This window comes from Solanum stenotomum, chromosome 9 (assembly GCF_019186545.1).
Source record: "Solanum stenotomum isolate F172 chromosome 9, ASM1918654v1, whole genome shotgun sequence".
Taxonomy (NCBI): domain Eukaryota; kingdom Viridiplantae; phylum Streptophyta; class Magnoliopsida; order Solanales; family Solanaceae; genus Solanum; species Solanum stenotomum.
The window spans coordinates 42236788-42259895 of NC_064290.1; the positions used below are offsets into that span (position 1 = coordinate 42236788).

General features: G+C 37.0%; 1 protein-coding gene across 1 annotated transcript; it reads right to left on the bottom strand.

Moving 5' to 3' along the window:
• Positions 1-215: 215 nt before the first annotated feature.
• On the bottom strand, positions 216-22041 carry LOC125877793 (homogentisate phytyltransferase 1, chloroplastic). Its single transcript, XM_049559064.1, has 12 exons — positions 21821-22041; positions 19937-20223; positions 18947-19030; positions 18791-18865; positions 17641-17724; positions 16614-16703; positions 11607-11708; positions 11097-11192; positions 2822-2893; positions 2634-2729; positions 1405-1509; positions 216-421 (listed from the first exon to the last, which is right to left on the bottom strand). The coding sequence occupies exons 1-12, from the start codon at positions 21894-21896 to the stop codon at positions 380-382; spliced, it is 1209 nt and encodes a 402-aa protein (XP_049415021.1). The 5' UTR covers positions 21897-22041; the 3' UTR covers positions 216-379.
• Between the last annotated feature and the right edge of the window lie 1067 nt (positions 22042-23108).

A 23108-nucleotide genomic window follows, 5' to 3' on the forward strand; every position in this document is an offset into this window, starting at 1 on the left:
ATAAATTGTTAATTTTTAAGGGCAAACGGGTAATTTTGGTCAATTTGGGGGAAACCATCCAATTGAGAGGTATAGGTGGCAAGTTTAGTAACAACGGGATATAAATGGCCAGCTAGTATAACGAAAGGTAAAGCTAGCTATTAGACGAAAGTTGGGGAGTATTTTTTACCCTTCTCCCTTTATTTTAAGCTAACAACAATCAAACAGAATCTGCATAATGATAAACAGTTAATCTGATAAAATGCAAAACACAATTAGGTACAATTTATTGACCCAAAATTACATTTACCAGAATTAGAATAATTTTCAAAATCTAGGAGAATTGACAAGCTGCCAGATAATTTTACCACTTCCAGTGAAAGGTGAGAGGCTTGTACATTCACCTCACTAGCGGTATGAGCAAATACTCTGCATAGAAAAGCTGCCAGCAACAACAATGAAAGAAGTTAGAGGGATCGAAACGAGTCCTAAAGAGATGAACTGAATAAGCAAGGTTCAAGCTAATTAAAGAAAGAAATTAAGGTGCATGTTGTACAAAACTCTTAACAACAGATTCAAACTTAACCTTGTACTGATATTTTCAAAGTATTCTTCACAATTGTAGTGCAAAATATGCATTATTGATGCTACAATGTGTCGTTTTCTGTATGCATGACGATGATTACTTTGACACTATAATTGCGAGTTTCACCCCTTCGGCTTCTATACATATTACTCCACTTTTGTGTTAGCTTATAAAAGCAACATTTGCTGCAGAGGCAAATCTAAGTCAAGTCTTGGGAGAGAACATTATTACCTAGGCTTGTTCTTGAGAACTAAGGCTGGTCAATATCTAATGATGTAAAATTCTCCCCACCTCATGTTGCTCTATGGTTTTAATCTACTTACCCTACTCCAAAGAACAAGTGCGGATATTATGTCAGATCAAAGCTCTGATGCCACTTGTTATTAAACCCAAATCATTTTCGATTTACAGCATATAATAAAGCTCAGCATGACATAATATAGAGTTACAATTTAAGATAACATATTTAACAAGAACATAGTTATTAAATCATAAATGAAAAACAAATATGAAGTTCAACCAAAGGATCTTCAGATAAAGGTCATGCTGAACACCAAGTTAAGAGACTAAATAAGTGCAAGCAAAATTTGAACAAGTCAGATGATATAAGCATGTACCAATGAGAGATTAGCATTTTGTACTTCCATTATACTCTAGCAAGTGCAGGAAAATCAAAGGTAAAGTAGTTTTAAGGCCAAAGATATGGCATGCGCAACAATAAAGCTAGAAAAGATTTTACTGTCTTGCTTTACATGCTGAATATGCCACAGTTTCGAGCTAGCATGCATGCATTCTCCATGACTTTGTTACATTTTCCAGAATGCTGGGAGAAATCTTACCTTCCATATGAACATGTAAAAGGATGTTATTGCTGCTTTGCTTCTGAAGTCAACTGATTTGGCTCGAGTCCAAAGTAAAAGAGCCAAAGCAGCATGACCCAGAATCTGACAAATGCAAAAATAACATGTCAGTGCAGGTCATTTGGAAGCTAAAATGTTGAATAAAGACTAACCCCTATTAGACAATGATCATACACAGGTTACACACTGTTACGTCAGTAACAATATCTTGGAAACATTTGGTAATTTTTCCTGTTTTGATTAACTTATTTTTGGTAAAAACTCGTAGCCTGATATCTCGGACAAAAACAGGATAAATGAACTGACGCCCCAATCCACTGCCTCATTGAGGCCACAACTTCTGTAAGATGTCAAGACTCAGAGCTAAGAACAAACAAGGAAAGTACGATATAAAGTGGAATCAAGATACGATAAAAGCAATGACAGAGAAAAGACTAGGTTTACCTTTCTTAATTCTCCTTGATAATAAAGTCCAGACTGCTTCTTTAATTTACAACATACAACTCCGATAAGATGGAGAACAAAAAGGGGAGATGTCCACTACAGGATATTGGTAAAGGCGACATAGATTGGTGGTGATGATTTTATAACAGAAGGGAAGAAATTTGGCTATATTTCTGTTGGGAGGATCTGGCAATGATGTCATTATTTGCCACACATGTCCCGTGTTTTGTTTTGCAAGTAAAAATGAGGTAACAGACTTAAGCCACTACAGATAAATGATTTATGTGCTAAGGATGAAAGATATTTTCCTTTTCAACCAAACTAATATTACATTCTTCCCTTGCTTTGTCTGAAAGTTAAAACCCAAAAGCCGAAAATCCTTGATATTGAAATAACAATGCAGATAGATGAGCAAGCGGACTTCTAATTTGGCTGTGTTTACTCTTTTCTATGGACTCGTGTTATATAAGCCTCAAAAGTTGGAAGAATACTATCATGCAGGGCAGAGATCCAACAACAATAACAACATACCCAGTGTAATCCCCCCACACGTGGAGTCTGAGGAGGGTAGAGTGTACACAGACTTTACCCTACTTCTTGGAGATGGAGAGGTTGTTTCCAAGGGAAAAACGACGTCTTTGAACTATATCTATTCATTACTGTTTCAGTGACAGCTTGTCTTTAGCAATCTATTTATTTACTTTCGTTTTTTTATAATTAACAATCTCTCTATGAAACAATTATAAGAGTTCAAGGTGGATTACAGTAAAATATTTGCTCCAGGTGTTGGAAGATGCTGCACCCACTACGATGGCAACAAGATAAGCCATTTCAAGTAGACCAATACAAATCCAAAACACCTGCCAAAAGTGAACAAGTATAGTCAAGTATAAAAGACAATAGAATTGAGTGAACAAATGCCTCAAGTCATTAGCCAGACTTTGATACTTACCCTCTCTTGACCCAAGCGGACAGTAAAAGATTGAATTCCAAAGATCTTGTCACCAACAATATCAGGTATGTCCTACAGTAGCATGTGAAAATTGGATGACTTTCTGTAGCTTGGATTTATTGCAAATATCTATAATGATCACATTTCAGGTTATGAGGCTAGAGAGAAATTTAGTTTTCTAAACTTTTTAGTGATTTTTACATTGTTGCCTTACTTTGACTTCTAGTTAGATCAAATATTCAGTTTTCATTTATGATCTGTTTCGAGCGACATGACATTAGTCCAGCATCATGAGAGAAATTAGTTCTTTAGTGATGGCAGCAGCTCTCATTGGGCATAAAGAGGTTCTAGAAAGAACCAGAAAGTAAATGAGGTATGCATGTCATCCATGCAGTGTTCTAGCCCTTTTCAAGTGTTACATAGCGCCTCACTGACAACTGGCGATAATGTCTGAAATATGTAACAGCAATGAAATACTTGTCTTAAAGTGACCGCTCCCATAATTTAATTAATTTTAACTTTCAACCCGTTGACCCAATACAAGGTTGAGATTCCACCAGTTTTAAATCATAATTTGAGCCTTAAACCCCCCCTCAAAAAAAATAAGTCAGCACATGAGCTCAGCTTACTTTTCCGGAGGAAATAGATTAACGATTTTACCCAAACAGGTAAGTTGGGTAGAGAATATAGGTACTACAGTGCTGTGCTGTGCTGAGCTGTATCTACCAAAACCTCTGATATGATAGCGGAGTTCACAAGCTCCCGATTATTTAAGGTATTGGGAGTCGCTCATTCTTGTATTTAGCAGCTCTCTTCTTATCTTCTTCCTTTTTTTTATTAGGTCACTTGAGATGGGTTGATCATGTTTTGCATTGACCTACTGATGTACCGGTTCATACGGGTGTAACTAGAGTGAGTGAAGGTGTTAAAAAGTGACAAGGTAGACCTAAAATAACAGAAGGAAGTTGTCTAGAAAGACCTACAATTTTTTGGACCAATGTAGACTTAGCTAAAGATAGGACACAATGGAAGAAAAAGATCCACATTGGTAATATCTACTAGTTCAGAATATGTTTGAGTCTTGTTAGTACATTTTTTTAACCTGTTTGTCACAAACTGAGACTTCAACTAAGCACGCATGCGGCACTTGACAACTTGCTCACTATCTTGCTTTGCCTAGTTGGCCTAAGACACTAGGAATCACTAAGAGAATGGTAGAAAGAACACAAGAGAATTGCCAAAGAAATTTTGTATTAGAGAGGACTTGAATTGTTCGCTTGATGGTTTTATAAATGAATGCCCCTATATATATATATATATATATATGCTAGTCATCTGGGGAATAATGGGTAAATAATAATTGTTACACAAGTCCTTTCATATTTACAAGTAGGTTCCTCTCTAGAATTCTTTACATACGTAGAATATTCTAAGAGGCCTTCCAAGAAAGTTTTCTACGTAGTCCATAGGAATCTAGAGTCTTTCCAAGAAAACTCTCCATGGTTCTAGAATCGTTGCACAATGATAGCTTCTTTCTTATGTAAGCTTCCCACGTGGCAAATATATGTGTCAAACGGAGCTTATATGGCGTGATGACATGGTGGGTAATGACACACTCGCACCTGATGTTCCAATGACCACGGCGCAATGTTGTTGCATGAATTCTCGAATCTTGTCTTTGAATTGCCACAAGTCTTGATATAGCTCCCATGCAGTCTCCACCGATGATTGCGCCTTCCAAAGAACGAGGAACATGGAAGTGGCTTTCATCCCTTGTTTTCGCCTAGCCTGGTAATTAATGATAGTCTCGGTTACCTTGGCTCTGTATCTTAGATTCATCCATGCGTTGCTCACCATTACTAACGGCATGGCCCTAGAAGTGCACCTTTGATTGTGCAAACTCGCATTTCTCCCTCCCGCAAGACTTGGAAAACCATTCTTAAATTCTCCACGTGTTCCTCCAAGGTGTCGTTGTAGATGACTATGTCGTCAGGGTTATCAAAAGAAGCCTTTACTGACCAAAAGAATCTGGTGAGAAGATGGAAAAACAAGGACCAGGCTGCAGAATATTTTGGTACCGGTACTTACAATACACAGAGAAGATACATGAGTATCTTATCATGAGGCATATCAGTCATTATTCTTCTTGAGGTACCATGAATGCAACTACTAATGCAAGGATGGAGAAACTCAGAAACATAGCATTTATGATAGAAAGTTCCGTGAAGAAATAGATCTTAGTCCTAACTCAATCCCAAAAGCTAGCTCAAGTTGTGAGGATTGCCCAAGCCATATAGAGAGACCACTCATCCCTTCGACCCTAGAAGTGGGACATTTTACACACCCCTCATGCCCAGGCTTGGACATCTGGAGCGTTGGAAAATTTAATATGGGTGCCTAACATCAGGAAATTTAAATTGGGATGGACCCTACTCCGATACCATGTAAAGAAATGGATCTTGAGTCTAACTCAACCCCAAAAGCTAGCTCAAGCAGTGAGGATTTCCCAAACCATATAAAGAGACCGCCCATCCCTTTGACCCTCGATGTGGGACTTTTCACACACCCCTCATGCCCAAGGTTGGACATCTGGAGCATGGAAAATGTAATATGGGGGCCTAATATCGAAAAATTTGAAATGGGATGGGGCAAAACGACGCAGCTTCTCTTGTTTAATCAACACCGATGGGTCTATCTCTGAGAAACAAGGGGAAAGAGTGCTATAAAAATTTGGGGATCCAACAGAACCAGTTCTGAATGGGGAAGAGTGGGAAGTGCAGGATGTTGAACCTCTTCTAACTCAACATCAAGACTCTTTACTTGATAAAGAGATGGATGCACCATTATAGGTCTTCCAAAATCTACTTAAGACTAAGCAAGATGTTTGGAGTGATTTTCAGGGACATGAAGAGGAAGCAATTTAAAGGAAAATATTTTATTCATAAACTCAAAATCTCACTACAAGTTCTCTCTATTTCTATCTAGTTCTTTCTATTGAAAATAACTAGCAACATCCCTATTTATAATAGTAAGAAACCAAATTAAACTAGGACTAGAAAATCTATTCCAATATGAATTAAGACAAACAAATCCTAACTATACATGAATTAAATAACAAATCCTAAACAACTTAGGGTTCCTACTCCAACTTTGAATTATCATTCCAACATTCTCTCGTAATTCAAAGTTGTATACTATTTGACTTTTTCTTCTTGTCATTGTGTTGTTGGAGCACTCTCTTCAATCATTTATCATACTTGTCGTCGTTGTTATATTAGAGAACTTCTTTTCAATCTTCAATTATTGAAGCACTTCTCGTCAACCTTCAATTGTTGGAGCAGTTCTCTCCAATTCTCATTTATTTATTTTCCTTGGTTGTGAACTCTCTCCAACTTTCAAGGGTAGGAGCACTTTCTCTCCAACTCACATTTATTTATTTATTTTGGTTTTGTTAGAGCACTTTGTCTCCAAGTCACATTTATTTTTATATATTTTGTTGTGTTGGAGCACTTGTCTCAAACTCTCATTGATGCACTTTGTCACCAACACCCAATTTTATTGATTTACTTGTAATCAACTTTCAATTTTATTTTATTTTTCCAACTCTCTCTGACTTTAGAGAAGAAATTCTTCCGTACTTGTTCACGTTTGCTTGCACTTCTTTAAATCTGCAATGTTTTTATAAGTCGCTCCTCCCAACATGAAATTTTTTAATGCATATATCATTCGTATGGCCTTTGTCAATATGATCATTGACCAGACGAACAACATATATGGGTCATAGCCGCTTGCCGGCAACGGAAGATTTCCAATTTTCTAAGCTTTGATACTAATTTGAAGAAAAATATTTTATTCATAAACTCAAAAGCTTTTGAATCTCGCTACAGGTTCTCTCTATTTCAATCTAGTTCTTTCTATTGAAAATAACTAGCAACATCCCTATTTATAATAGTAAGAAACAAACTAAACTAGGACTAGAAAACTTATTCCAATATGAACTAGGACAAACAAATCTTAACTAGACATAAATTGAACAACAAATCCTAAACAACTTAAGATTCTTACTCCAACATTGAATTATTATTCCAACACACTTGAACTTCTCATGCAGTTTGATGGATGTAGGCAAGCGAGAAGAAAGGAACCAGAAATGGCTATCAAAAAATCTAGGTTCAATGGCACACAAGAATTGAGGAATTTAACAGCTTTTGATGTCAAATTCAAAAGTAGTGGCACAAGAAAAAAGGAGAAAGGGAAGAGTCAATATGACCACGAAGCTCAAAATAAGTCGTGGAATATCAAGGATTAAATGATTTGGGGAAAAGGAGAACTGTGAGGAGTTTGATTCAAGATTAGAAGAAGGGAATGTGCAGAAAATAGTGCAAGTTTGGAAGCAAGTGGAACTAGAGGTGGGGTTCTAGAGTGAGTATGGAAATGGGAGATTGTTCAGATTGGAGCATACATCTTAGGAGGTAAATTTGAGGCTCAGTTACAAAATTTTGACTGTCACATTATTGAAGTATATGCTCCCAACAGTAACGTGGAAAGGAGATTTATGGAAGGCCCTTGGGCTGTTTGTGATGATTTCAACATATGCAAACATCCTTCCGAGAAAAGGAACTCTACTAGGAGTCAGGAGATCATCCGCTATGGTGGAATTTGGAGATTTAGTAGAGGAAATGGAACTTATTGAGCTTCATCTTGAAGGTGGCTCTTATATTTGGTTTAAATGGGATAATCATATGCCATTGCCTCCAGAATAGAGAGAATTTTGGTTTTTCTGCAGAATGATATGATCTGTTCAGCAACATGAAAAGCAGTCTACTCTCCAAAGATATTCTGGAATCAATTGCTTAATTAGCTATAAACACAACATCCATTATCTGTCCATCTCTGATAAAGGCCATCTGTTGGGAATCCACCAATTTATCCACCACTGTTTTCAGTCTCTTAGTCAGAACCTTAGATATCAGTTTGTACAAGCTTCGTATCAAGCTGACAGGTCTGAAATCTTTGAATTCCTTTGCCCCCATCTTCTAGGGACTCAAGGCAATATAAGTTGCATTGAAATTCTTTTCAAACATTTTCTGAGAGAGGAAATTATGAAAAGTCTCCACAATCTCTTGTTTAAGCGCATCCCAACATTTCAAAGAGAATCCTATTGTAAACCATCAAGGCTGGGGGCTTTATCTATTGCACACTTCTTCAAACATTCACACACTTCCTGCTCATAAAATTTATCTTGCAGGGCCTCTGTTTCATTCTCTGAAATTGCAGAGTGATTGCTAAGATTTCCACTGGATCTCCATTCTTCTGTTTTTGTATAAAGTTTCTTGTAGAAAGAAATGATCTCCCCCTTTGATTCAGTCAGGTCCATCTATACTCTCTTAGTCTCTTCTTATGCCATAATTTGATCAATACAGTAGTATCTCTTATGGGCATTAGCAGTTTGGTGGGAAAACTTGGGTGTTCATGTTCCCCTCTTTGAGCCATAAGCCTCTATATCTCTGTCTCCAGGACACCTCTTCATTCTTAAGGCCTTTGGCTTTCTTCATATTCCATGAAGGCAGTAGCTTTCTTTACAATTTCCTCCTCTGTCAATTCTCTGGTTTCTAATATGGAATCTAAACCAGCCAATTGACTCAACAATTTAGATTTTTGAAGCCTCAAGTTCCCCTGCTCCATTCTTTAAGTTTACCATTGAGAGCTTTAAGTTTACAAGCCAGAATGTAATTTGGCTTCCAGAGAAGGCAAAGGAAGACCACCAACTTTTGATTCTATCAACAAAACCTTCAGAGTTTAACCACCAATTCTCGAATTTAAAATATGATTTAGTATGTTGTCAGTGACCACATAGAAAAGCTACTGGAAAATGGTCTAAAATCAATCTCCACAAAGGAAGCCCAACATCCTATGCAAACTCGATTGAGAAAGCATATGACCATGTAAACTGGAGTTCATCCATTGAAAACTGAGACAGAAGTGGATCAATTGGGTGAAATTCTGTATCTCAACTGTGAAATTTTCCATCCTATTAATACGACACCAGAAGTTTTTTTCAGTTTACATAGAGGGATAAGACAAGGGGATCCCCTATCCCTTTCTTATTTATTATAGCAATGGAGGATCTTAACAACATGCTTAAGATTGCTAAGACAAATGGAAAGAGTCAGGATTTTGAAGTTGCCAGAAACACACAGAAAACAATCTAGAGATCACTCATCTACAATATGTTGATGATACTCTAATTTTACGTGATGCGGATTTGGAATAATTGCTGTTTTTGAGATTAATTGTGGTTTTTCTGAAGGCATCTCTGGGCTTCACATTAACTGGAATAAGAGCCACCTTATTCCAATTAATTTGGTACCTATATGGAGTATCTGACACAGATTATGGGTGGTGTAGTGGGTACCTTGCCTTCAGTATATCTTGGCATGCCTTTGGGAGCAAACTCAAAATCCAAAGAAATCAGGAATCCAATTTTGGAGAAGTGTGAGAAGAAGTTGTCCAGATGGAGATCACAATATTTATTATTGGGAGGCAGACTAACTTTGACAAACTTTATTTTAGATGCTTTACCAACATATATGATATCCCTATTCCCATATCCCTCAGGCTGCTACTCATAGGAGGGATTAATTCAGGAGGTCTTTACATTGGCAAGGTAATAAAGAAGGAAGAGGCTTCCACTTAGCAAATGGAAAAATCTTATTAGAAGGAAAAGTCAAGATGGGTTAGGTATCAAAACCTCAAGAATCCGAGTAAAGCTCTAAAGGTGAAATGGCTACGGAGGTACTCTCAGAATTCCCAAACCTCTAGATAATTGGGTCTCTAAAGAAGTTACTACCCCTTATGGTGTAAGTCTCTAGAGATCCATTAGGTCCTACTGACCTTTCTTAAAAGTGAGTCTGATGTCAAGGTTTTCAATGGCAACAAAACTCTTTTTTGGACAGACAATTGGATGGGTTCTACTAGCTTATAAGCTCCATTCCCTGATAGTTTTGCTCTGGCCCAACATCAATACAAAACGGTAGCTGAGATGTGGAACCATCAGAGATGAGACTTAATACTCAGAAGACCTTTGAATGACTGGGAGATTCCAAGGTTGACTGAGTTATACAAGTTTTTGGAGACATTTAAAGGACAAAACTGAGAGTGGGACTGTTTATGGTGGAAGGGACATAGCAAATGTGTATACAAGATAAGGTATGGGCACAAGATCTTAAATCAAGTTGAGTCAGTTATTACCAACTGTCCATGGAAGCACATTTGGAAGATTAAAACCCCTCATAAAGTAGCATGTTTCACTTGGCTCTTGGCCAATGAGTCTTTCCTTGCTCATGAAAATCTGGAAAAGAGGGGGATATCCTATGATCAAGATGTTCTTTGTGTGGTAATAATGCTGAGACAGTTAATCACCTGTTTCTACACTGTCTAATCACTGATCAACTGTGGAAGATTACTATCAATCTCAGAGGCATCTCATGGACAATGTCTAGTAAGATTGTCGACACTCCTTTCAGCTGGGAGGAAGTTGGAGTTGGTGCAAGAAGCAGGGATAGATGGAGGATTATCCTAGCAAGTATTTGGTGGACAATGTGGAGAGAAAGAAATGCCAGATGTTTTGAAGATTGAGTTGCAATGTACAAAAATTCGAGCTTATCTGTATATTGTTTTTCTGTTTTTGGTGTACAAACGCTTATTCTGATGATACTGAAACAATCCTTGGATGTTTTGGAATCTGTCTGAGACTGTAGGTTCAGTCTGGAATTTATTTTTTCTCTTACTCTTCTGTAAATATGCTTTTTCCAGTACTAAGGTAGTACTGAATTTAATACAAACTGTTACCAGATTAAAAAAAAAAGAAGAAGATTAGTGGATAGATGTCAACCACTAACCATTGCATCACATTTTGCGATACAGAATGCTCTCATTGCTGAAGTCTGTATCTTAATAGTACATTCAATTTGATTGCTTATTTGTGTCAAGATATCTTCATGCTTCCAAAATAAATCTGTTTACATGGTCCGTGCTACATCGTTAGATGTACACTACCTCTATACTAGATAACAGAGAAGCGAATTCTCCCATTATTATTTTTATGTGAAAGCAAAGTAATGAACCGGACACATTTATTTCTTCTAAGCAAAGAACACCTAGTCCTCCATAGCGATAATATCTTCTTATGGCATACAAAGTAAGTGTCTTACTTCGTAAAGATTAAAACAAAAATGATCTTTTATGTAATCAGGTTTAGTGAGCATAAATTTACCTTGAATAATGCTATAACAACTGAGAAAAAACTCATAAATGCTGTTGCAAATATTAAAGGTCTTGAAAGGACAGCTGGTCTTCTGTATACATAAGTCTGAAAAGTGAAATACTTATGTCAGGAAATGAGAGGAGCACCAGACATAAAGGTGATTCAGGTAGTCTACAACTTTACACATACTTGATCTAGTTTTTAGTCAACAGGAATATATATTTACAACAGACTGACAAACAAATATGTATTTAAATGCGATGATTACGAAGAATGCACAAGGATATAGATATAAGTTTTCCGTATGAATCTCCCCCCCCCCCCCCCTTTNTTTTTCCATAAATGAAGTCTAAACATCACATAACAGATAGAAGGTTTTTGGTCCTTATCAAATCATACTTGTTATGACATTTGAAATTTAGATCTTCATATGGCACAATAAATACTTTAATCTATACATTCTCTGTGGGCAAAACAAAAAGATAAGCATAAATTGTAGAAATAACAATTAACATAGACCTGAATATGCAAATAAAAAGCTATCTGAACTATCACCGCTCGTACAGCAAAGATGCACATTGCAGCAACCACAGCAAATCTCTTCCATCTCAAAAGTGGTAGCTGAAAATGTAGAAGCATTTTGAGAACACCAATTAGAAACCTTTCCTGTAATATCATATACATTATTCTGATCTTACACCCAGGCATGGAAGTGAAATTATTCAAGTTAGGAAAACTCTCTGGACAGCATCTAGTTCGCCAGCCTCTCCCAAGCTTCATTTCTGACGTATCATATTTATTCCTACCACTTACTATCATGCACTTCTGAGAGCAGTTATAGTTACATGTGAAGCTGATGAAATTTCACTGGAACGCAATTAAAATTGCTGTAGTCTGGTTTCCAGTCAGCCAGACCCCATAATTATTCATGGCAGTATTTGTTCTTCCTTATTATTGCGTTCTTTTTATAAAATTGCAACGATAAAGCCCATCACTAATGAGACAAGCAACAAAAAACACAAATCTGCTATGATAGTATAAATCACAACTAAGAGGGAGACACTTGGATTTGCAGGAGGATCTCTAACACTCTTTTGAAGGTAAAATGGTGGTTCTAAATGATGGTAGAATCATAGAAGAATCTAGAATAATCCTCTATTAAATTGTTGCATGAGAAATCAAGCTGTAACATTTACTCCCTTCATCCAAAAATATATAACAGTTCCAATTTTGTGACGTCCCAAATGATTTGACGTCACTCCACTTCTTCAACAACTCTACAATTTTTAATACTACTTGCACTATTCAAATTTTAAATTTTAATGTGATGTTTTCTATATCAGTCTAACTTTTCAACCACTACTTTAATAGTTACTTCCGCTACTACTAATATAATAGACAAGTCAAACTAATGTTTATACTCCGTGTCCAGTCAAGTACTGTTATATAAAATGGGACAAAGGGAGTATTATGTTGAAGATATTCTTTCAACTGGTAAAGACAAAAGACTCATAGAAAAAAAATTAAGTAAAAACGTAAGAGATGTCTGATGACCCAACCCAGTCACTTATTTATATCATTAAATGAGTTCATAAACATTAGTAATGGATGTGAAATTAAGATAGACATGGCACATCACATGTTCAGTCTCAAGAAGCAAACCAGAGAGAAAATACAACTCTCTTATTAAGGAATTAAACTACAAACAAGAAAATACAGATGCACTAATTCCTACACAATAAGGGAAAGGACATAGTTATCATTTTCTTAGATAGGGAACATAGTTAGTTGATCATTTTCTGAAAACTTAAAAGAACACGACTAGCCATGTGGCTTCAAATTTACCTTCCGAAGAATCTTTTTTTTTTATCAAGTAAAAGATTCCATTGATCATAACAAGGCCATTATGGCCATATACAAGAGGTATACCAAAAAAGGAGAGACCTACAATATATGGTTCTCTCCAAAAGACACCCTATCTTCATACAAACAAGAACTAAATGATTGCACCAAAAGAAATAAAGAGGTCAGAAACTACTTCGACTACTTCTCAACTGAGCAAAGCTCATCTCCACCCCTTCAAAAGCTCTACTATTCCTCTCTTTCAAAGTGAACCGCAAAAAAGCAAGAGGAGTAACATGCCAAGCCTTGTGCCTTCTTCTCCTAGCTCCACTATTCCAGCTGAAGATCAATGCTTTAATGGGTTTTGGCATAACCCAAGAAACACAAAGCCAACTAAAAATATCCCACCATAACCTCATTGATAGTTTATGTTAAGAAGTCCCACATCCGTAGACGAATGAGAATTTGGTCTCCTTATATGGACTTGGACAAACCTCTAGCTTTTGAGGTTGAGTTAGGCCCAGATGTCATATCTTTACATGGTATCAGAGTCAGGCCCATCCCAAATTGTTGTTCACCGATGTTGGGCCCCCATTTAGAAGTATTCACGCTCAAGTTGAGATCTGGGCGTGCGGGGGAGTGTTAAGAAGTCCCACATCGGTAGAGGGATGAGAATCTGGTATCCTTATATGGACTTGGACATACCTCCCCTCATGAGCTAGCTTTTGAGATTGAGTTAGGCCCAGGTGTCATATCTTTACAGTTTCCAATGTAACAAAAGAAGATCCACACTCGCCTGCGTCCTTACATAGGAAACACCAGCTTATACAAACAACCTTTCTTTTCCTAAGACTCTCTGTCATCAATAGCACCCAAGGGTGTGCCTAGTGGTCAAGGAAGTGGTTGAGAACCCTGAGGTCTCAGGTTTAAAACTCAGCGGAGACAAAAAAACACTAGGTGATTCTTCCCATCTGTCCTAACGTTGGTGGACAGAGTTACCTGATACCTGTTGGTGGTGGAAGGTGGCAAGTATCCCGTGGAATTAATCTAGGTGCACAAAAGCTGGTCAGGACACCACGGTCATAAAAAAAAAAAGATTCTCCGTCATCAATATCATCGTCTAGTCACCAACCACGTGAAGAAGCAGACCTTCCTCGGAACCTTAAGTACTTTGCTTCCGGCGAAGATAAATAGTAAAAAGTTCCCCTAGAACAAAAGTGTTTAGGCTTTCATCGAAACAAAGAGACCGATACTAAGGGAAACTATCATTCTTCGCCCTAACCAAAAGTTTCTCATAAAAAGACTAGACAAAGAGTTCTTTGTTATTTCTCAACTTCCAACTCAAAGTATCGGGTTTATCGATTGCCTCACATTGCTTGTGAAGTAAAGCTAGCAATCTCTGAAGCTCATTCACCTCCCAATCATGAAATTTCTCCTAAACCTCAAATCCCAAAAAGTCCCATCCCCATTGCCCCCCTAATGTTCCTTACCCACCCCCTTATTTCTCCTCCCATATACCAAAAGTTACCCCCCCCCCCCACCCACTAAAAAAAAATCACAACATGCTCCTTTGTGGGTAACTTTTTTTCTCTACCATTTCTTTATCATCATCTTTGCTTTCCCTCTAGCCTCCATACTAACACTAATCAAGAGATCAATGACCTGCCCCTCTCTACCTTCAAAAGTCACCCCTATATCTCCACTAGACCTCCTACTGTTCCTTACCCATCCCCTTATTTCTCCTCCCGTTGCACAGTTTCTCTCCACTTGCATATCTCTCTTTGTTGCACTGGGGGCCACTCTATTTTCCAACTCGCATTAGCCTTTGGTCAAAATTTTTGAGGTCTTATGAGCTAGGTTTCTCGTGGGGGAGATCCACATCGAGGATCTACAGAAAATCGGTTCTTTCTTAAGGAACCAATCTGTTCTTGTTAGGAAAACGAACCGGTCCATTTATTTTAGTGAACCAGTCCAACTCTTTCTCCATACTAGTTCACTAATCCAAGGACATAGCCAACTTTTCCTTCCCCTCTAAAAAACCCTACCTTATCCAGATTCAAAATGCTTAATGAAGTCGGCCTACCAAACATGGAAACCGTCTTGAGACGTGCAATCTCAACAAAAGAACTTCCTCACCCTTCTTTCTCCCTATCTCCTCTTTTATCCCTCACCCAGATCCCCTTTCACAATTTCAGAGCAAATTTGTGGTGATAACCAGACCCTAAAGATTTCCACCCCTCCATCCCCTCCCCTTTTCTACCACAATGGAAATAGGCACATTCCCCCCTTTCCTTACCCAGATCTTGACCCTTGAAACATCTGTAGGACTGCAGTCCACTTCCAAAAAAGCCCCGCACACGTCCCCAATGTTTCTGAAAAGCTCATTGCACCATAGATGAAAAGCCAAGCGAGTGAAAACCACCATCCACACTCCTCTCTTCTTCTTTGCAACTCCAACACTAAATCCTCGCTGGGAAACCTGAACATCAACACGGACTCTCCCATGGAAGTCACTTTAATCCATGGCTTCACAACCCAAACCTCTGCAGCCCAAGAAGCTACCAAATCTAGCGAAGTCACCCTTTTTACAATCTTCCCACCAAGCACAAAGCAAGGGAAGTTTCTCTCTAAGATGTGCCCCCGTCAGTAACCTAAACCTTGGTTCAAGATCACCCTTTAGCCTTTAGCGATCCCATCCAGAGACAGAGACAAAGCTGGGGCAGACAACATCTCCTTGTAGTTGAACATTCTTGCTTCTAGATAGAAGGAGTCTCTCTCTCTATGACCCATTTAAAGCGAACATCTGCTGAAGAATCATTAACCGTTAAAGAACTTTATCAATTATACCAGTCTAAATTTGAGGATCAAATTACTACTAACAAATAAAACTTCAAGGGTAATTAGATTGACACTTCAATAATGTAGAAGGAAGATAAGTCAACCACAAAACTAAGTGAAAACTCAAGAGACTAAGAACAAGTAGCAAACTGATTTTGCCTTAATGCCAGAACCCCAAGTTTACCTCTCATAGGAACACAAACTCTTGGACCCATACTCAAATTCAAAGGGGAGAACCATTAATCGTCAGTTCGGTAGATCAATAAGATTATAAGTGAATTATCATAGGAAGACTTAGGAAAGGTACTGTATTACGGGATAGCTTCTGTGCAGAAAAGGAGGTTAACAATACCCATCATTCCTGCGGTGTTATTTATCCCCCATTAGTAGGATAATACAACAGAACCATGGAGTAATATGGTGTTAAGGGAACTCAGTTCCTGCATATTAAGTATAAAACTATAAACTAATGCAATCATCTGTTTTGCAACCAGATGTCAACCATGATCAGAGGCATAATAAATCTTTTGCCACAGTGCAAACGGACATTCGACATCAACATGGGATATTCTAGGTCCTTTTATCTGACACAAAATGACTGATTTTTTTATGATTATAATTGCAAGTTTTTTCTATTCTTAACTTACCTGCTACAATAATGTCAAGGAAAATAGAGAAAGAAACACTGCAACACTATTTCCAATTTCCATTTCCTTTTATATAACAAAAGAATTTGTGATGTCAAGCTACTCTGTAAAAAAATGCGGTGTTTATTCTATTTTAAGAGAATAAATAAATTCTTAATCTTGGTAATCAACAATTAGTGGAAAAATGAAATCAACTCACATTTATTGAATAGGTAGTTCCCAGTACAAAACTGATGAAAAGAGCCCAAAATAAAGGCCAGGAACCAACGATCCATCCAAGCCAAAAACTCTGAAAGGAGGAGAAGAGTTATATCTGTAGTCATGAAATGAGTACATGAATATCTATGGATGGAATTTTAATCCTTTTGAAAATGGAAATTGGAAGTTCACATGCTATGTCATGATTCGTTCGATTTATATACAATGAATGTAGAGCAGTACAGAAGTACAGAACATCAGGCAGTGAAGAATAGCCACCCAAGAATTGAGCAGCCAATATTTTGGCCTCTGTGACTAAGGATGATACCAAGCCTTCTAGTGCAGACTGCGGATACTTGAATGAGCTTCAAGCTTTTCATATTTAGAACCCTTTTACCTTTAGACTCACAAACTATATCACTAAGATTTACTATTTTGTTACAGAAAAAGACGAACACAAGATGCAAACAGCAATGCTAAATTTTTGGGGGAATAACCAAATAATCTCCGAGGGGGGAGGGCAATAGCAACCCCAAGTTTTCCAAGTTTAAAATTTGCTAATGAAGGGTGGAAACAAGGTATGTCAACAAAATACTCTGCATCTTACCTTCTCAGGACCTTCATATGGAGGATGCTGCTTTTAAGTAATCTAAACAGTAAAGCACATAAGCATATGCTCTCACCAGCAGCTAAAAGTATAATCAACAGAACAAAACCTGAATCTTACATACCCAAAACAAACTTTGGAGCATTATGTCAGGCAGGATATTTAATATCAGACTCTGCTTTAACAAAAATCATGTACCCAGACCCCAACGAGTCTGAGAGACAAAAGGGATAACAATATTCACTAGCCCCCAACATCCTCTCTACCTTCTAACTTTTCTTCTAACTCAATGAAGATTAGGGTGGGGAACCTTGAAGATAAATGTTTACCACATATATGAACAACTGCAATATAAGAGACGGAATGCATTCGCAGCTTGAAACGAACATTTTAGTGCTTAAAGGGAAGATTATTATATTACCAAAATGGCAAAAGATGACACAACAATCACTCCAGTTTGTACAGAGTATTCCCCTGATGCCAATGGAAGATATGGCTTGTTTACCTGAAAAGAAACTTCTCAATACTTCAGATGCCAAAGTAGAAAAAACTGCTGAAAGTATTTTATCAATTAAGTAAGAAAAACAAAATATACTCCCAAGAAATTTTCCTCTGAAAGAAGAACACTAATTGCAATAGCTCCATTCTCCAGACAGATCAGGAAAGATTTTGTAGTACATCAGGATTACAATGAATTGGTCAATTCCCTAATGATTAAGGGAAAAATTGCTGTAAAGCTTTTATCAGATAGTTTATACCAACTTATTTTCCAATATTAATGACTCATGATGGATCTAGTAGGAGAGATAATTTTGAGATACATGTGATAGAGGGGTAGACCTTAGTCGTTTTCCCACATAAGTTACCTCACCACCCAACTTCATCTTAAATCTACAACCTAGGGATTAGACGCTGGTGGGGAACAAAGAAAGAGGATTTGCTTACCCCTGGGTGCAATAAGCAAACAATCAAAAGACTAAAACTAGCCTCCATCCACCCCATCAGAGGTCAATGAAACTAGATACTCCTTCAGCTTCAGTTGCATACAATTATAGACTTATTGAGTGTTAGTAGTGTATATATACTGGTTGACAAGCTAGATACTCAAATATCTTCATAAACATTGAGTAAAAGAGCTGTACTCAATGAGTTCTAAAAGGCTTCTAATGTGTCCTCTCTCTCTCCCAAGGAAAAAATCCAGGATTTACAATTAACCCTCCCTCCCTCCTGCCCGCCCGCCTCCCTCCCTCCCTCCCTCCCTCCCTCCATACCTACCTACCTACCTACCTCCCTACCTCCCTCCCTCCCTACCTACCTATATATATATTTTTTTTTTTTGCAAATATGCCCCCCTTCTCTCTCAAACACACAGAGTCACCCATCTATCCCGAGCAGAAGACAGTCAGTGGAGCCTAACCCACCCATGTCTGCTCGCTCTCTAGCCCCAAAGATAAAATGACGAAACAAAACATGAAAGATAAGTCCTTGACAAGGCCTTCACACAGATAAAGTGAAGCCTGCATAGTTCTGCATTCAGAAATCAGATTCATGTTAAGTAAATAGAAAAGTACCTTGTCTATTTCGATATCAGACAACTGGTTTAAACCAACTATGTAAATGTTCATGAATAGGGCAGCAACAATGGCCTGCAACAATGGCCTGATAATCAATTGTTTCGTCGTCGTAGATCACATCTTAAGTTGAATCTAAGAATGACCTTTACCCACCTTTAACACCCCAGTGAAAAATAATGGAGAAAAATCAGAGAACTTCTCAACTGCAAGGAGAGAAACTGAAATTATGCTCAATGCCTGCTCAAAGAAAAGTAATGTAAGTTCACTGTTCTTGTACTTCCAATCTATTAAAATTCAAAAATAAATATATAATTTATGCATGCATATACAACAACAAGAAAATACCCAGAGCATCCCACAAAGTGAGGTCTAGAAAGGGTAGAGTGTACACATGCCTTACCACTACCTCTTCGAGGTAGAGAGGTTGTTTCCGGAAGACCCTCAACTCAAGCAAATCAAAGCAGAAATTAAACGGAAAAAAATGATAGTGGGGAGAAACATGACAACTAATATCAGAGCAGTGTGGACTGTGGAGCATATATGCAAGGAACCGTAACAACAACAACAAGGTGTGATCACCTAAACACAATAAACCACAGATGATATCAAATACCTAAAGTCAAAAGACTACATGAATAGGCTAATACTACAACCGACACCATGCTCTATACTACCACCAAACCAAATACGTGAATAGGCTAGAAATAAGACAACTCTTAACTACCTACTAACCTTCTACCCTTATCCGCGATCTTCATACCCTCCTATCTATCTAAGGTCATGTCGTCGGTAAGCTAAAAATGTTGTTCACGTAATAACACATGAAATTTCTGAGCTTTATCCATCAAGCTGATTCTACGAAATTAACATCTTTTAGCACCCTCTGGATCAAAAAACCTATTCCTCTAGCTATATCTAATTAAATTGAAAGCAGTCAAAGCTAAAAGATGCACTAATAATATACTCATTTCTTGGTAAGGCGTTAGAAGCTACACAAACTAAAATCTGACAAGAATTATGATGACATAAATAAACACAAATGGATGGTGGGTCAGAACCAAATCCTATGGCATCTCATATAACATGGAAACAAATAAGCCATAGGCATGTTATGTTGCTCAATATAGGAGTTGTGGACCTAACTGTTCCTACTATGGTATGGGGCCGCGAGAACCTGTAGAAAGCATCTACAGCATCATGCACTGAGTCCCAAGGACTCTTAGAAGGTTGAGATTCGAGAGGGTGTTCAGATGATGCATGCACCAGAAACCTCCCTTTAAGTTTTTTATCAGCAGCAATAGTGCTTAGATCACTTCCTCCAACATGCTCTTGCGTGATATACTGCCGCTGCAACTTCATAGAAGTGGAATAGTGCTTTTGTGGTCTCTTCCATGCTTTACATTTCAAAACCCGTACTATTGCATGTGAACCTATGATGTAAGAGGCATTTAAACATAATTCAGTTTATGAAGAAAATCAAATCTAATTCTCCAATTGGTACCACATATAAATTACAGCAATTTTCTACTTTATAGATTATAGCCTCTTCCAAGTGTATACTGGAAATTTAATACACAAAAGCACATTGCATCATCTAAAAGCACAAGCCCTTTTCACAGTATCATTTGAACAACCATTATCATTATTGCTTGGTCCTGTCAAAAAAGAAACACCATATATCAACATTTCAGCCAGAGCTTCTGCTCCTCCCCACCACTACCTTGGTCATCCATAATTTCAAAATCTGTAACACGATCTCTTGAATTTCAACCAGCACCAAAACATGATCAAGAAAGCAAACTTTTCTAGTATTCACTGCATATACCCAGCCAGAGGGAGCTGACAGATGAGCATTAAAATTGTTCTCGAAACAGGAACTAAGTCGGAAAATCTAAATTTTATAATGAAACGCAGCTAAGTTCAGCAGCAAAAAGTTTCACATTTGGAAAAAGATTTAGCACACTATTTACTTGTGAAAATAGGCAAACAACAGAAAAGGCTGGACTTTTAAAGCAAAATGCCAGAACTCACACAGTGGGACATAAGAATAAAGATTATGAGGATTAACGTACCACTAGAAAACAACATGTTTTAATCACAAGGATTCACCAAGAAAACCAAACAGGATAGAATTGTTAACATTTACTGTGAAATTAAGAACTTCCGGGGCTGTGACTCCAGCACATAGAAACCAAATCAAGATTGAAGATGTATCAAAATATTTTTGTTTTTTTGACAATGTTAAAGAAATGGATCTTGGGCCTTAACTCAACTCCAAAAGTTAGCTCACAAGGAGAGAATTGCCCAAGACCATATAAGGAGACCACACATCCCTTTTTCATCCGATGTGGGACTCTTCAACAATAACCAAGATTATCTTAGAGTCAATGGTGCACGGTCTGCAACTCGGTAATGGGTCCACCGCTCTATGCTTTTGCCTTTTCCACTTGACTACCAGGGTTGTGTTTGCAGTAAGGTTCAAACCCATGATGAGCGCCTAATCCACACATCATACTCAGCACTCTTACCACTAGACCAAAGTCCAGGGGCTTCAACATTTATGTAACATTACAAGAAAACCATACCATCCAAAGCTGCAACACTAAAAAATGCCTGCCATTTAAGAACCCACAAATAGCAGTTCCTTAACAGAAATAACAACGGATACATAGATAAATCAATTATCTGTTGACCCAGGAAAAAGATTCAAGTTTTACACGCTTTGAGCAAAATACAGATCAACCCAACAAAATCATCAACAGTAAACTAAAGGGCATAAGATTTTTGAACACTTAAAGTGGAACTAGAACTTCAAGTACTAGACTCCAGAACTTAGAAATGAACTCAAGATTGAACATATTTTTCCTATTAACAAGCAAAATACACAAGAAAACTACATCATGCAAACTGAAATACTTTAAAAAAAAAAATCCCACAAATTCAAGAACACACCTAGAGCAGGCAAGAAGACATATTTAAACAAATTAGCGATAGACCCAGAAAAAAAAATGGTACAAGTTTACATACTGGTTTTGAGTGGAGAAAACTCTGCAGCAACTGGAATTGATGGTCTATGTAAAGACCCAATAAGCAAAGATTCCATTTTTGATTTTTAAATCAGCACCTGAACTCTACTCTACTTTGAAATACCTGAAATTAAACTTCAGAACATGGGATACTGCTTTCTCATTTCAATTTTTGTCATATTTAGAGGAAAACACTGAAACCAAAATAGGAAAATTTTGTCGTGTACGTACTTAGGACTTACAAGTGCATTAACCACAACCCTAATTCTTCCATTGTCTTGTTTAAGGTATCAGTTAATTTTTAGTTATTTTTAGATAGTTTGATTAAAATGAAAAATGTGTTTTTTTTTTTGTATTTGACTTGTTTCAGGTGATCTTTAAGTTAAACTATTCTTAGATAGTAGTTGGTTAAAATGAAAAATGTGTTTTTTGAAATTTATTTTTTAAGTTAAAAATAAGTTTAAAATTTATGTTATACTAGTAAAGGGCAGTTTGATGATGTGAACGGGCTCAATAATATTGTGCTAACTTACACAAATCACACTAGTTTAGGACCTATTTATCCCTATTCTTGATAGTTTAAAATATTACGATATGTACAAGATTTTGCATGTCAAATACATGTATATGATTGTTGCATATACATGTATTCTAGATCTGATGCGCTCAATCAACGGAGTAAATCACTCAACTAGCTAACAACTTATGCGCATTTGCAGCAAAACAACTTCATCTAATTCTCCAAAAAACAACTTCATCTAATTCTCCAAAACTAACATTTTTTGTTGATTTTGGAGAGATTGCAGAGGAAAACTTGATGAGAGAGAAAACACACACTAGATAAATAGGATAATTGAAATCAAGGCAGACTAAAATTAAAGACTATTCATAAAACTTTAGGTACATTGAAATACAATTAGATACATATGAAAATTAAACTAGATACCTAATGAAATAATTTTACCAAATTCTGGAGAGATGGCAAGGGAAACTTGATGAGAAAGAAAGAATTATTAACCATAATTGGACCATAAATTTTGGTGTTTAAATGGAAAGATAATTAATCAATCCTAGTTTTAAGGGATTTGTGTATCTAACTATATTTTATAAATATATGGCATAAAATATTAAAAGTGGTAAAATAAGTAATTGTTTGAAAGTAGAGGTAATATTAGTATATATAGTAGGGATGTATGTCTAGTTAGGTAGTTTTTGCAAATATTTATGTAGATTATTTTATTATATTTTATTAATGATATATATATATATATATAAAATTAATTATTCCA

Bases quoted from the DNA above. Each gene is read 5' to 3' on its own strand.
- LOC125877793 (XM_049559064.1), bottom strand. From the start codon at position 21,896: ATGGAATCTTTGCTTATTGGGTCTTTACATAGACCATCAATTCCAGTT. The intron at 18,866-18,946 runs GTGGGTAAAGGT...CCATTGTTGCAG, and splicing joins TTTTCACTGGGGTGTTAAAG to GCCATTGTTGCTGCCCTATT. The intron at 2,730-2,821 runs GTAAGTATCAAA...CACTTTTGGCAG, and splicing joins TCCGCTTGGGTCAAGAGAGG to GTGTTTTGGATTTGTATTGG.